Genomic DNA, 15087 nt, shown 5'->3' with positions numbered 1-15087 from the left:
TGAGAGCATTTTGTTTATGTTCTTATGTATTATTTTCATATTTTAACATGTCTAAAGATAATGATACAAGTCTTTCTTTAAATGACCTTATGATTCTAGCTATGCAACAATAATTTGAACTAATATTCAAAATGATGGGTGAAGTTAGAGACCATTTGGAGAAGCATGATAAGTCAATTACAAGGATTCAAGATTAGCCTAGAAGAGAAAAGCAACTCAAGCGAAAAGGTACAAGCTTGATCTTAAACTTAGTGTGAGTTCTCATTCTTTTAATTGGAGTAAAGAGAATGCTAAATTTGCTAAGTCCAAAGTGGATGTTGATGAGATACTGCCTTTAGAGGATGTTAGTGATGTTGAATATACTAAAGAGGATGTTTTGGTAGTAAAACACACACTTAATTTGTAAGTGAAAAATGATGAACATGAGGAGCAATGTGAAAATTTATTTCATACTCATTGTTTGATTGCTAATAAGTTGTGTAATATGATTGTGGATAATGGTAGTTGTACTAATGTAGTTAGTACTTTGCTTGTTGAAAAATTGAATTTGGCTACTATTAAGCCCAAAGCCTTACAAATTGCAATGGTTGAATGATAGTGGTGTTATGAAGGTCATAAGCAAGTATTGATTTCTTTTTCAATTGGTAGATATAAGGATGAGATATTGTATGATGTGGTTCCCATGTATGCCGGTCATGTTTTGTTGGAAAGACCTTGGCAATATGATAGGCAATGTTTTATATGATGGTTTATAGAATAGGTACTCTTTGATGATGGATAGACAAAAGTTCAATCTTTAACCTTTACCTCCCAAGTCATTTATGATGATCAAATGAGGATAAAACAATAATATGAAGAGCTTGAATATTCAAATGGGAAAACTTTGGGTAGAGAGCAAGAGAGAGACAAAATTAAAAAAGTTGAGTTGAATGGTAAAAGTGAGTGTAAGGAGAAACACAAGGTGAGAAAACAAGGGAGAAAAGAGTGAAAGAAAAATGAGCATATATGCAAAGCCAAGTGATGTGAGGAAAACACTAACCTTGAGGCAACCAATACTTGTGCTCATGTACAAGGATGTTTTGATTATGACTAATGATCTTAACCAAGATTTGCCTAGTGTGTTTTTTAGCTTTTGTAGGAATATGGAGACCTCTAAACCGAAGATGTTCCTAAAGGATTACCACCCATTCATGGTACTGAGGACCGAATTGACTTCATTCTGAGTGAAAGTATTTCAAATAGGATAGCCTATAGATGCAACCCCGAGGAGATAAAAGAAATCCAAAGGCAAGTGAGTGAGTTTATGGATAAAGGATATTTGAGATAAAGCATGAGTCTATGTGCAGTTCGTGTGATTCTAGTGCCTAAGAAAGATGGAACATGGAGGATGTGTATTGCTTGTCGTGCCATCAACAAGATAACAGTAAAGTATCGCCGTCCTATACCTAGGCTAGATGATATGTTGGATGAATTACATGGTTCTTGTGTGTTTTCTAAAATTGATCTTAAATATGGTTATTATCAAATCACAATGCATGAGGGTGGTGAATGGAAAACCGCTTTCAAAATAAAATAAGGTTTATATGAGTGGTTAGCAATGCCATTTTACTTAACTAATGCACTAAACACTTTTTATGAGACTAAAGAATCATGTTTTGCATTCTTTCATTGGAAAGTTTGTGGTGGTTTATTTTGATGATATTCTTATTTATAGCAAATCTATAGATGAGCATGTAACACATTTAAAGGCTATTTTGATGTGCTGAAAGAAGAGACCTTGTATACTAATCTTAAGAAGTGCACTTTTTGCATTAATGAAATTACTTTTTCTTAGATATATTGTTAATGACAAAGAATTTATGTTGATCAAAGAAAAGTAAAAGTAATTAAGGAATGGCTGAAACCTACTAGTATGCATGATGTTAAAGTTTTCATGGTCTTACTAGCTTTTATAGGAAATTCATTAAGGATTTTTCTATAATCGTTGCACCTATAACTAAATGCAATAAAAAGAATGTGGGTTTTAAGTGGGGAAAAGATTAAGATGTTGCTTTTAACTTGTTAAAGGATAGATTAAGTTCGGGACCTTTGCTTGCTTTGCCTAATTTTGCTAAAACCTTTAAAGTTAAGTGTGATGCAAGTGGAATAGGTATTGGAGGATTCCTAATGCAAGAAGAAAGACCAATTGCATTCTTTATTAAGAAGCTTAGTGGAGCTAGTTTAAATTATCCAACATATTGGAAGGAGTTTTATGCATTGGTAAAGGTATAAGAACATTGGCAATACTATCTTTAGTATAAGAAATTTGTGATCCACACCTATCATGAGTCCTTGAAGTATCTCAAAGGATAAGGGAAGCTTAGTAGAAGCATACTAAATGGATGGACTTCATAGAGTCATTTCCTTACATCATCCAATACAAGCATGGTAAGGAGAATGTGGTAGCTGATGCTTTGCCAAGAAGGTATACCTTAATTTCTACTCTTGATGCAAAGTTATTAGATTTTAAATATATTAAAGACTTATATATTTCTGACCTTTAGTTTGCAATGTGTATGGGGCATGTGAAAAGGGAGGTTTTAACAAGTTTTATAGGCTAGATGGATTTCTTTTTAACAAAAATAAGTTATGTGTGCCCCAATCTTCTTTGAGAGAGTTGCTTGTGAAGGAGGTACATGGTGGGGGTTTAATGGAGAATTTTGGTGTGAGTAATTAGACGTGTTGAATGAGCATCTTTTGGCCACACATGAGAAAAGATATTGCAAAAGTGTGTAAGAGATGCATAAACAATCTAAATCAAGAATGATGCCTCATGAGTTGTATACACCTCTTCCTATTCCTCTGAATCTTGGGTAGACATTTATATGGACTCTATGTTAGGATTACCTAGCTCAAAAGGGGCGAAAAGATTTCATCTTTGTTGTTATGGACAACTTTAGCAAAATGGCTCATTCCATACTTTGTCACAAGACAGATGATGCAACACATGTTGCGAGGCTATTCTCCAAGTAAATTGTGAGACGACATGGGACTCCAAGGACAATAGTAAGTGATAGAGATGTCAAATTTCTTAGCCACTTTTGAAAGATACTTTGAAACAAGTTGAAAATAAAGCTTCTATTCTCAACAATTTATCATCCACAAATGGATGAAAAATAGAGGTGGTTAAGGATTCTTTCATAATTATTGAAAGCTATAATTCAAAGGAACATGAAGAATTGGGAAAAATTCTTGCCACATGTGGAGTTTGCCTAAAATAGAAGTGTACATGGCTTAACAAATCAAATACCATTTGAAGTTGTCTATGCATTTAATCTATTGACTCCTATGAATTTGATGCCATTACCAATTGAGAAAGCTAACTTGAAAGGCAAATAAAAGGCTGATTTTTTAAGAGCTTATATGAAAAAATGAAGGCCCAAATAGAGAAGAAGACTCTTCAATATGAAAGGCAACACAACAAAGGAAGGAAATAAGTAGTATTTGAACTGAGTGATTGGGTTTGGGTACACTTGAGGAGGAGAGATTCCAAGCCAAAGGAAATCAAAGCTAATGCTAAGAGGAGATGGACCATTCCAAGTCCTTAAAAGAATCAATGACAATACCTACAAGCTTGACCTACCAAGTGAGTATGGTAATGTAAGTGCAACTTTCAATGTATTTGATCTTTTTTTTCCTTGATATAGGTTACAAAGATGACAATGAGATTGACAATGAGATTAACAATGAGATTGATTCGAGGAAAAATCCTTTTGAGGAGAGAGGGAATGATGTAAAAATGGTTAATTCAACTAAAGATTCTTTTGATCTTCAAGATCCATTATGATGTAAACCTTCTATGGAAGAGAAAATTACACGCCAAGATCAATACTTATAAGGTTTGCTAAAAGTTATTTGCGGAACTATCACCCTTATTTATAAAGAAATAAAATCAATATCTATAATGAGATGAACTTAATTAACCCTAGAAACTAACAAGTTAATAGAATTAAATTAAGATAGAAGTGAAATCAAAACCTAAACAATAAGCTTTAATCTCAAGAACACTCAAAGAAACTCTTTAAGCAAAAACATGGTTTTCTATTCAATCAAAGATTTATGCTTTTACTGAATTACATAGCTCTATTTATAGAGTTTAAAACAAAATAATCCTAATCCTAGAAGGACTAGGATATGCGGCCAAGACTCCTAAATAAACAAAACTTGAAGTAAAAGAGTAGCAAACTCCTATTTTGACTTGGACTTGTTAAAAGAAAACTCCCATTTTGACTTGGATTTTGACTTTGAATATTCAACCTTGGACTTGGGCTTTACGTTTGGGCTTGAATTCAACATAAATCAGATATGATCTTCATGTCTTCACGCTGGGCTTTAATCCATGAATGAAATATAATTAATCAAAGTTGAATCTTGATCTTTTAAGTCCAACTCGCTAACCTTGCTTCTTAAATGCATCTTGTCTATCACGTGGACCATGAAAGAACACAAGGCAGCCTTTAATCTCTTGCTTCTAGCTCGTGTGATTGGACCCTCATACTTCAATGGACCCATTCGTGGCTTGCTTGGTGGTGAAGGATCATCCCCTCCCTCCTCGAAAGGATTCATCCTTGAATCAAGACCTTCATCAAAAGAAAATGGAGATAAATCAGCAACATTGAATGTAGCACTAACTCCATACTCACCGGGCAAGTCAATCTTGTAAGCATTATTGTTGATGCGTTCCAATACTTGAAAAGGTTCATCTCCCCTTAGCATCAACTTGCTTTTTCTTTGGTTTGGGAATCTTTCTTTGCACATGTATATCCACACCCAATCTCCGGGTTCAAAGATCACCTCTTCCTTTGTTGGCGTGTTTAGCATTTGCTTTATTCTTGCGCTCTAGATTGGCTCGAACCTGTTCATGCAATTTAAACACATATTCAGCCTTTTTTCTTGCCATCAAGGTTAGTTTGTTCCTTTAAAGGTAAAGCAATCAAATCTAAAGGACTCAAAGGTACAAACCTATAGACAATCTCAAAAGGGCAGAATTTAGTTGAAGAATGCATGGTTCTATTATAAGCAAATTCTATATGCGGCAAGCAATCTTCCCAACACTTAATATTACGTTTGACCATGGTGTGTAGTAGTTATGATAGTGTTCTATTTACTACTTCAGTTTGACCATCGGTTTGTGGGTGACAAGGTGTTGAAAATAACAAGCGTGTACCTAACTTACCCTATAAAGTCTTCCAAAAGTAGCTCAAAAACTTAGCATCCCTATCACTAACTATGGTGCGTGGCATACCATGTAAACGCACTACCTCTCTAAAGAATAGGTCAGCAATATGTTGTGCATCATTAGTTTTCTTACAAGCTATAAAATGTGCCATCTTTGAAAACCTATCAACAACAACAAATATGCTATCATGCCCATGCCTAGTTCTAGGTAATCCAAGTACAAAATCCATAGAAATATCAACCCAAGGTGAACTAGGTATAGGGAAAGGCATATACAAACCATGTGGTTGAAGCTTAGACTTAGCATGTTTGCACACAATACAATTTGCACAAAATCGCATAACATCCTTTTTCATGCAAGGCCAATAAAAGTGATCATGCTATACATCTAAAGTTTTTTGAACACCAAAGTGTCCCATCAAACCACCCTCATGTGCTTCTTTCATAAGTAAATTACGCATAGAACAAGAAGGAATGCATAAACATTTTTCAAAGAAAAGAAAACCATCATGCCTATAATAATTATCAAAAGCACCTTGTTCACATGCCTTATACACTTGACCGAAATTACTATCATCATGATATAAGTTTTTTATTTGTTCAAAACCTAGTAATTTGGCATCTAAAACAGTAATTAAAGATACCTTCTAGATAAAGCATCAACCATTATGTTATCTTTACCTTGCTTGTACTTGATGACATAAGGGAATGCTTCAATGAACTCACTCCATTTAGCATGTCTTCTATTCAACTTGTTTTGACCCTTTAAGTACTTCAAGGATTCATGATCGGTGTGGATCACGAACTCTTTGGGTAGCAAGTAATGTTGCCATACTTCTAAAGCTCTAACAAGTGCATAGAGTTCCTTGTCATAAGTTGGATACTTCAGGCTTGCTCCATTCAATGTTTCGCTAAAATATGCTATTGGCTTTCCATCTTGCATTAGAACAGCTCCAATACCTATACCAGAAGCATCACAATCAATCTCAAAAGTTTTATCAAAATTAGGAAGAGATAGAATAGGAGAAGAAGTAAGTTTTTGTTTGAGCAAGTCAAACACCGATTGTTGTGCTTTTCCCCAATTAAACTTCATATATTTCTTCACTAATTCATTCAATGGTGCGACAATGGTACTGAAATCTTTCACAAAACGCCTATAGAAGCTTGCTAGTCCATGAAAACTTTGAACTTCACTTGCATTTGTGGGAATCGGCCACTCTTTGATTGCCTTCACTTTTTCTTCATCAACCTCAATTCCTTTTGCACTAACAACAAAACCAAGAAAAACAAGTTTGTTTGTGCAAAAATCGCACTTCTTGAGGTTAGTAAACATAACTTATTTGCATAAAGTTTCAAGAACTAAACGCACGTGCTTTACATGTTCATCATAAGACCTGCTATAAATAAGTATATCATCAAAATAGACAACCACAAACCTGCCTATTTAAGCACACAAAACATGATTCATTAATCTCATAAATGTACTAGGTGCATTAGTTAAACCAAACGACATGACTAACCACTCGTAAACCAAATTTAGTTTTGAATGCTGTTTTCCATTCATCACCCTCTTTCATTTTAATTTGATGATAACCACTTTTTAGATCATTCTTAGTGAACACAACAGCCCATGCAACTCATCAAGCATATCATCTAACTTAGGTATAGGATGACGATATTTAATGGTTATTTTGTTAATTGCACGACAATCTACACACATGCGCTAAGAACCATCTTTCTTAGGAACAAGTATAACAGGAACAACACATGGACTTAAACTTTTCCTAACATAACCTTTATTAAGAAGTTCTTCCACTTGGCGTTGTAGTTCTTTGGTTTTCTCAGGATTTGCTCTATATGCCAGCCCATTGGGTATGGTAGAACCAGGTACAAAGTCAATTTGGTGCTCAATTCCACGAATGGGTGGTAATCCACTTGGAATTTCGTCGGGAAACACGTCCTCAAACTCCTGTAAAAGAGACTTGAAACTTGAAGGCAAAGAAACATTAAGATCGTTAGTGGTTAGAAAACTTTCTTTGTAAACAAGCATAAGTATTTGTTTTTGTGACATTAAAGCTTTTCTCACATCTCTCTCTCTTGCCACATAGCTCACTTTTCTCTCTTTTGCACTCAACTCACCTTTTTCTTGCACCTCACAACTCAATATTTTCTTTTTGTGCAAACTCTCTTCTCTCCTTTTTCCTCTCTTTTCTCACACCCCTCATGGTTTTCCACACAGCTCTCCTTTTGCTTATGCACCTTTTCTTTTTCACGTGCACTCTCTCTCTCTCTCTTCTTTTTCTTTTTCATAAGCAGCAACTTTAAGTCTCATTGTACGTTGGTCTTCATTAATAATCTTTGGACTTAAAGGTGTAAGAGTATAAAGTTTGTTGTGAAGTGTAAGACAATAGTAATTTGAATTCCCCTTATAGATGACATCTCTATCAAACAACCATGGTCTTCCCAAAAGTAGATGACAAGCTTGCATTGAGATCACATCACATAATACTTCATCCTGGAACTTTTGCACACCAAATAACACCCTAACTTGCTTTGTAACCTTGATACCTCCCGAATCATTCAACCATTGAAGAGTATATGGTTTTGGATGTTTGGTTGTTGGAAGTTTCAATCGATCCACCATCATTGTGCTAGAAACGTTAGTGCAACTACCACTATCAATAATTAAAACACAAGGAGTTTTCTTACCAAACAACGTGTATGGAAGATGTTCTCTCTCATCAGCCCCTTGTTGCACGTTCAAGAATCTAATGGTGACTCTAAATAGCTCACCTGAATGCCCCTCTTGCTTAGCTTCATCATCGGAATAGCAATCTTTCAATTCGGGCATTGAATCTTCATCACTTTCAGCTCCACTTTCTTCTTCACTAGCATACACCAATTCGCCTCCTTTTAATGCTAAAGTGCATTTGTTTGGACATTAAGAAGAGATATGTCCATAGCCTAGGCATTTGAAGCATTGGATCTTTTTGGGCTTGCCTTCTTGAGTTCGACTTTTATTGCTTTGATCCCCCTTTGTTTCGGCTTTATTATCTTTAGACACTTCCTTTCCTTTGTTTTGGGCAGAATTTGTACATTTCCAATTGGATTTCCAATTAGAATTTGTTGAAGAGGAGTTCTTGCTCTTTTGCTTCAATTGCCGCTCTATCTTGATTTCCATATGTAGCATGTCCTCCATCTCTACATAATGCTGCAATTCAACAAGATTAACAATATCTTTGTTAAGACCATGCAAAAATTGAGCCATAGTAGCCTCCCTATCCTCATCTATATTGGCCCTAATCAAAGCAATCTCCATCTCTTGATAATACTCCTCTATGCTCTTTCCCCCTTGTACCAAACTTTGTAGCTTATTGTACAATTCTCTATAGTAATGAGAAGGAACAAAGCGTTCTCTCATTATTCGTTTCACTTCAGCCCATGTTTGGATCTTCCCCTCACCATTCCTACGCCTATTACTCACTAGTTGATCCCACCAAATTGCAGCATAATAGATGAATTCAACTACGGCCAGTTTCACTTTCTTCTCCTTACTATAGTAATGGCATTCAAATACTCTCTCAACCTTCTTTTCCCACTCTAGATACAACTCGGGATCACTCTTACCTTGGAAGGAATTGTAAGCTTAATACTACCCAAGTTTGAATCTACCTTATTTCTCCCATAGTGAGTTTCGGTTCTATCTCCCCATTCTTCTTCATCTCTCCACGTTCCTCTTCTTGCTCTAGACATACTTTCCTCATCTCAAAAGCTCCTACCTCTCGATTCAAATTTGATTTTTATTAGTTCATCCATCATTTCAGCATACCTATTTTCGTTATCAAGCCTTTGTCGTTCAAGTTTGGAGTTTATAGCCTCCATGAATGCTCTCATATCTGGAATTTCGTGATCGGAATCTTTGGAAGAAGACTGATTAGACATGGTTTCAATAAGATTGGTTTCTCCCTCACGTGTTTGCACTCAATCAAAGAAAGAGTTTGTCTTTGTGCCCTTCAAAATTAACTCAAATTGTAAAAGTTAAAATCACAGCCAACTTAATAAAACACAATTAACAAGCTAGAATAGAAATTAATTAAGCTAAAGATGAATTAGAGGAAAATGAGAATAACATAACGAACTAAGAATAAGAATGAAAGTAGAGGAAATAATGAATAACAAAATGATAAAGAGGAATATAAGAAACCAAATAGGAAACAATTAAGGAAAAGTAGAATAGGAAAAGGAATTGAAAAGAGAAGGTTATGTGATATCTTCAAACTTGATTTTCTTTGGATTTTGACCTTGACCAAGTCAATCTCTTTTTTTTTTTTTGAATCAGCTCCAAATCTTGCTTTCTATACTCTTTCTTTTTTCTTCTTAAGCCTCACTTTGGATCAATAATTCAGATCCACACATAATTTTTTTTTATAACCAAACAAGAACAAAACACATAGAGCTTAATTTGATTGAAACGTCTCGAAGACTTTGATCAAGCAAACTAAAGGAAAAGAAATAATAAAATAAAGATATCACAAACCAATTTATCTAGAACATCTCGAAGACTTTAACCAAACAAATTGACAAAGAGAATAAGATGAAGAGAAATCTGAAAACAAAAGAGTATGTGAGTAGAAGAACAATGAAGATAACAAATAGGATACATAAACAAACCTTGTAAGCTAGCTCTGATACCAAAAATCATGTAAACCTTCTATGGAAGAGAAGATTACATGCCAAGATCAATACTTATAAGGTTCGCCAAAAGTTATTTATGAAACTATCACCCTTATTTATAAAGAAATAAGATCAATAGCTATAATGAGATGAACTTAATTAATCCCAGAAACTAACAAGTTAATAGAATTAAATTAAGGTAGAAGTAAAATCAAAACCTAAACAATAATCTTTAATCTCAAGAACACTCAAAGAATCTCTTCAAGCAAAAATATGGTTTTCTATTCAATCAAAGATTTATGCTTTTGCTGAATTACATAGCTCTATTTATAGAGTTTAAAACAAAATAATCCTAATCCTATGCGGCCAAGACTCCTAAATAAACAAAACTTGAAGTAAAAGAGTAGCAAATTCCTATTTTGACTTGGACTTGTTAAAAGAAAACTCCTATTTTGACTTGGATTTTGACTTTGAATATTCAACCTTGGACTTGGGCTTTACGTTTGGGCTTGAATTCAACATAAATCAAATATGATCTTCATGTCTTCACGTTAGGCTTTAATCCATGAATGAAATACAATTAATCAAAGTTGAATCTTGATCTTCTAAGTCCAACTCGCTAACCTTGCTTCTTGAATGCATCTTGTCTATCACGTGGACCATGAAAGAACACAAGGCAGCCTTGAATCTCTTGCTTCTAGCTCGTGTGATTGGACCCTTATACTTCAATGGATCCATTCGTGGCTTGCTTGGTGGTGAAGGATCAGCCTTGATTTTATCACATTGACAAGATCTAAGACCAAGAGGATGCAAGAAGCTTTGTTAAGCTTCATAGAGGGCATATGGACTAATCAAAACCAAACCAAAGGCCTTAGAATTCAAGTCTTCAATGTATTCCGAAAAGAAAGAAGCATGGGATGAAGCATGGGTGTACTTCAAGCTGTGTCACCTACTGCCCTTTAAAGAGAAGGAAGCGTGGGATACAACATGGCCATGCTTAAAGCCGTGTCACTTACTAGTCTTTAAATCAGAAGGAAGCGTGGGATGCAACATGGTAGTGTTTAAAGCCATGTCAGCTACTGGTCTTCAAATCAAAAGGAAGCGTGGATACAACATAGTTGTGCTTAAAGTCGTGTCCCTATTGTATTGCTTTGCTCAAGATTCAATAATAATGGATTAGTCTATATAAGGCTAATACACATTTTATTAAGTTGTTATCAGGTATAATTTAGTTTATTTTTAATTTTTGACCAAGTTTTTCCTTTTATAACTTATGTTTAAGTGTGAGAGTTATAATTTAGGAGTTACAAATGTGGGAATTAAGTCTCTAAAAACTATATTTTTAATTATGTGTTAGTAGGGAGTTATGTGAGGTGTTTAGACATGTCTAGGGTTTCTCTACATCTAGTTTTGGCTATAAATACCAAGCTCAGCTCCATTTATAATCAACTTTTGATGATTGATATATTACATTACACTTGTGAGTGTTTTTGCTTAAGTTCTTGTATGAACTTTGAATTTATCAAACTTCTTTTAGTTTGTGGTGTTCTCTAACTAAGAAATCTTATTTTGATTCTTTACTTATCAAATCTTTTTGGTTTGTGCCATTGGGATTGGATTCAAATGCTAATTTCATTGTTAATCAATAACAATTGAAATTAGTTTCATAAACTTCTTTTAAGGAATCCTTGTGGTCTTAGAATTTCCTTGATTGGAGGGTGTTTTCTTGCATTCCATATATATTATAACTTGTTAATTATTGGGATGTATGGTAGCTAAGGATTTCCTATCATATAACCTTTTTAAATACGAGAATAGCCAAGAAAGATGCACTTTAAAGATTTAGAATCAAGTTTCGTGGTTGGAGGGCGAACATCATGAACAAAGCAAGTACGATCAAATATCCTATGTTCAATAGAAAACACTGACTTAGTTGGGAAAAGGGTATGATAGGGAGTCTCACCATTAAGAACAGTTGAAGGTATGCAATTAACTAGAAAACACGTCGTTAAAACTGCATCAACCCAAAAGTGTCTTGAAACATTCATTTGAAATAATAAGGCTCTTGTAGTTTCAACCAGGTGCCTATTCTTCTTTTCCGCTACTCTATTTTGTGATGGTGTATCCACACAAGAAGTTTGATGAAGAATTCCTTATTTAGTCATGTAAGATTGAAAAGTTTCTTATAAATACTCTTTACCATTATCATTTCTTAGTATTCTAAGAGACGCGTTAAATTGGATTTTAATTTCAGCATAAAAATGAGAAAACAACTCAGAACAACTTTTCATTAAATATAACCAAGTTATACGAGAATACATCAATAAAGATAACAAAATATTTAAACCCAGGATAAGGATCCAAAACATTTGAATGAACTAATTGAAAAGGAACACTAGCACATTTATTGACTTTAGGACTAGAACTAAGATAATGATGTTTTGAGTATTCATAGGATTCACAATCTAAAAAATATAAACTCTGAAATTGAGGAAAACATTTCTTTAATAAAGGAAGAGAAGGATGACCCAACCGAAAATGTGCTTCAAATGCGGTTACCACTCTAGAGCATGCTACAGAGTTTAGCACTTGTTTATCAAGAATGTAAAGACCTTTAGATTCATATTCTTTACCAATAATCTTCTTCGTCATAAGATCCTAAAACAATTAATAATCAGGATAAAATAAGATACAATAGTTAAAAGCACGTGTAAGTTTGTTCACAGATATCATATTAAAAGAAAATTGAGGTAGACTCAATACATATATCAAATGGAGTGATGGAGTAGAGTTAATAGTGCCAAAACCAAAAATAGAAGAATCTTCTAAAGTAACCATAGAAGAAGATGTATATGGTCGAAAGGAAGAAAATAGTCTAGAATTACCTGTCATCTGGTCTGTGGCACCAAAATCTATGACCCAGTTGGAAGATGAGAAAACAAGACATGTGTTTGGTTTACCTAACTCAATAATAACAGTGACGGGAGTAGATGAAGACTTCAATAATTCTTGATATTATTGGAATTTGGCAAATTCATCTTCAGAGATCATAATAGACTTTTCAGATGTATCATGAGCAGATGTAGCGTGTGCAGATTGATTTATTTGACCTTTATTCAACATTTTCTACAATCACATTTCAAATGGCCAGGCTTATGAAAATAGTAGTATAGAACCCCGCCTGAATCTTGTCTTCAAGTATTAGAATTATTGTCAACATTGTTGGATTGTCCTCTACTACTTTTGCTATCAGTGCTACTCCGTCCAACAAGAGTATTATTGGATTGAACAGGTGGGGGATTTTTTGTGCGAAGTAATTTACAAAAGGCTCTTGAAGAGAGGTAATCTCAGGACTAAAGAGAATTTGAGATTTAGCCATCTCAGATTCAGAAGGAAGACCAACCATAAAACTCATGACAGCCATCTTCTCCCTTTGAGCTTGTTGAATTCTCACATCTGGGCTAAATGGTAATAGTACGTTAAGCTCCTCATACGTCTTTTTGAAATCCATGAAATAGCCCATGAGAGACTTGTCTTGTTTCTTAGCTCGATAAAAGGCTTTACACACATCATACATGCGATTTATATTCCCCTTCCTAGAGTAAACAAATTCTAAATACTCTAATAAATCTTTCATATATTGACAGTGAGTAATCAGGCCAATAATCTCATTTTTAATAGAGTTCTTAATCTGTAAAATTAAACAAGCATCTTCCCATAGCCAAGCTTGTTTAGACTCATCTTTAGGCGGATCATCTATCATATGGTGATCCATAGTAACACTCTGTAAATAAAGACACATAGAGTTACTCCAATCAAAACAATTAGATTTATTAAGTTTATGTTCAATGATTTTTGACATTATGGGAATAATTTCAAGCATAATCACCAAATTTTTATCTGCCATACTTCAAGAATTTAGAGAAACTAGCTAACCAAAGCAATGGATAATAACCCTAACCTCGAAACAAAGCATAATGAAATCTAAAACAATAGCAGCAATCAATGAATCAAAAAATTAGAACCTGTATCAAAGCAACTCCTTGACCCACTCGGAGTTTCACACAACCAGACAACAGAATGCCTAATATAGACCTGTGCAACCTCAAAAAAGATGACCAGAGAAGTTTTTGATGATTCACGCGCCTTTACACGCCAGCGCGTAGAAAAGACCTATAAAATTGTACATGTGGCTCACGTGCTTGGACTCGGGTGATTGGAATCTCCATAAATGTCGATCAAAAGGTGCGCTCCTCTTGGTGCAGGCAGTGAAACAAACTGACCTTTGGTAGACAAGACCCAAAAAAATCAAACACCCTACTACTAAACCAAAAATTAATTTTCCAATTTCCAAATTGATTTCTAGGGTTAACTTGCATATATTGATACTATGAAATCACAAAATTAAAAAAAAAAAAAAAAAAAACTTACTCACATTTTATTAACAGCAGTCATTTATATAAATATATACATGTTATAAAGACTCCTAAACTAAATAGGAAAACTGTACAAGGAATAACTCCTATTAGACATCTAATTTAGTCTCTTATAATTAAGTTATATACAGGCTGTAACAATAGCCTTTGACTTGTCAAAGATTATTAGAGGGAGTACAATCCTTTAGTAATTAAAGCATCTGCTAACTATCAAGCAACTACGAAATCAATTATGATCAATTCAATAAACTATAACAAAGTAAGTATTTGTAGACCATATTTGCAAAGCCGGATCGATAAGGCTTGGTTGGCATATTGGCTAATATCTAGTTTTAGAGACTAGTTGATATGCTGCAGAGATGTCATGGGGCCAGAAGTAACCGTTAGGTTTTGAAATATGGTGTTTTATTCAGCATTAGATTCGATACAAATATGCAGACATACAGTTTTCTGGCATATTGGAGTTGCTTTGATTTCCATCATGGAAGAAAAGTGCAGGATGTTGAGAGCTAGAGTTAATGTAACAGGTCAGATGTAACTTGAGTTAGGGCTAGCCTAATCCTGGAAATGAGCAAATGGATTTTTTGATTTTGGAAAAGAATATCTTACTGAGTGTGGTATAACTGGAGCTAAATGACCCTGTTGGGTGTCGACTCAATCAAGATAAGCAGTTTTAGTTAGCAGCAACTTGTGAACTATATTAGAGTGAGACATGAATGGTCAAAAAAACAAAGTTAATCTGGATTAGAAGCAAACATTC

At 34.4% G+C, this 15087-nt stretch overlaps 1 protein-coding gene across 1 annotated transcript; it reads right to left on the bottom strand.

Moving 5' to 3' along the window:
• Positions 1–6940: 6940 nt before the first annotated feature.
• On the bottom strand, positions 6941–9159 carry LOC107261617. The gene is made up of 4 exons (XM_048380384.1): positions 8997–9159; positions 8218–8844; positions 7727–8136; positions 6941–7186 (listed from the first exon to the last, which is right to left on the bottom strand). The coding sequence occupies exons 1-4, from the start codon at positions 9157–9159 to the stop codon at positions 6941–6943; spliced, it is 1446 nt and encodes a 481-aa protein (XP_048236341.1).
• Positions 9160–15087: the final 5928 nt, after the last annotated feature.

The sequence above is a fragment of the Ricinus communis genome, chromosome 10 (genome assembly GCF_019578655.1).
Source record: "Ricinus communis isolate WT05 ecotype wild-type chromosome 10, ASM1957865v1, whole genome shotgun sequence".
Classification (NCBI taxonomy): Eukaryota; Viridiplantae; Streptophyta; class Magnoliopsida; order Malpighiales; family Euphorbiaceae; genus Ricinus; species Ricinus communis.
This window is presented reverse-complemented; position numbering and strand designations above follow the sequence as displayed.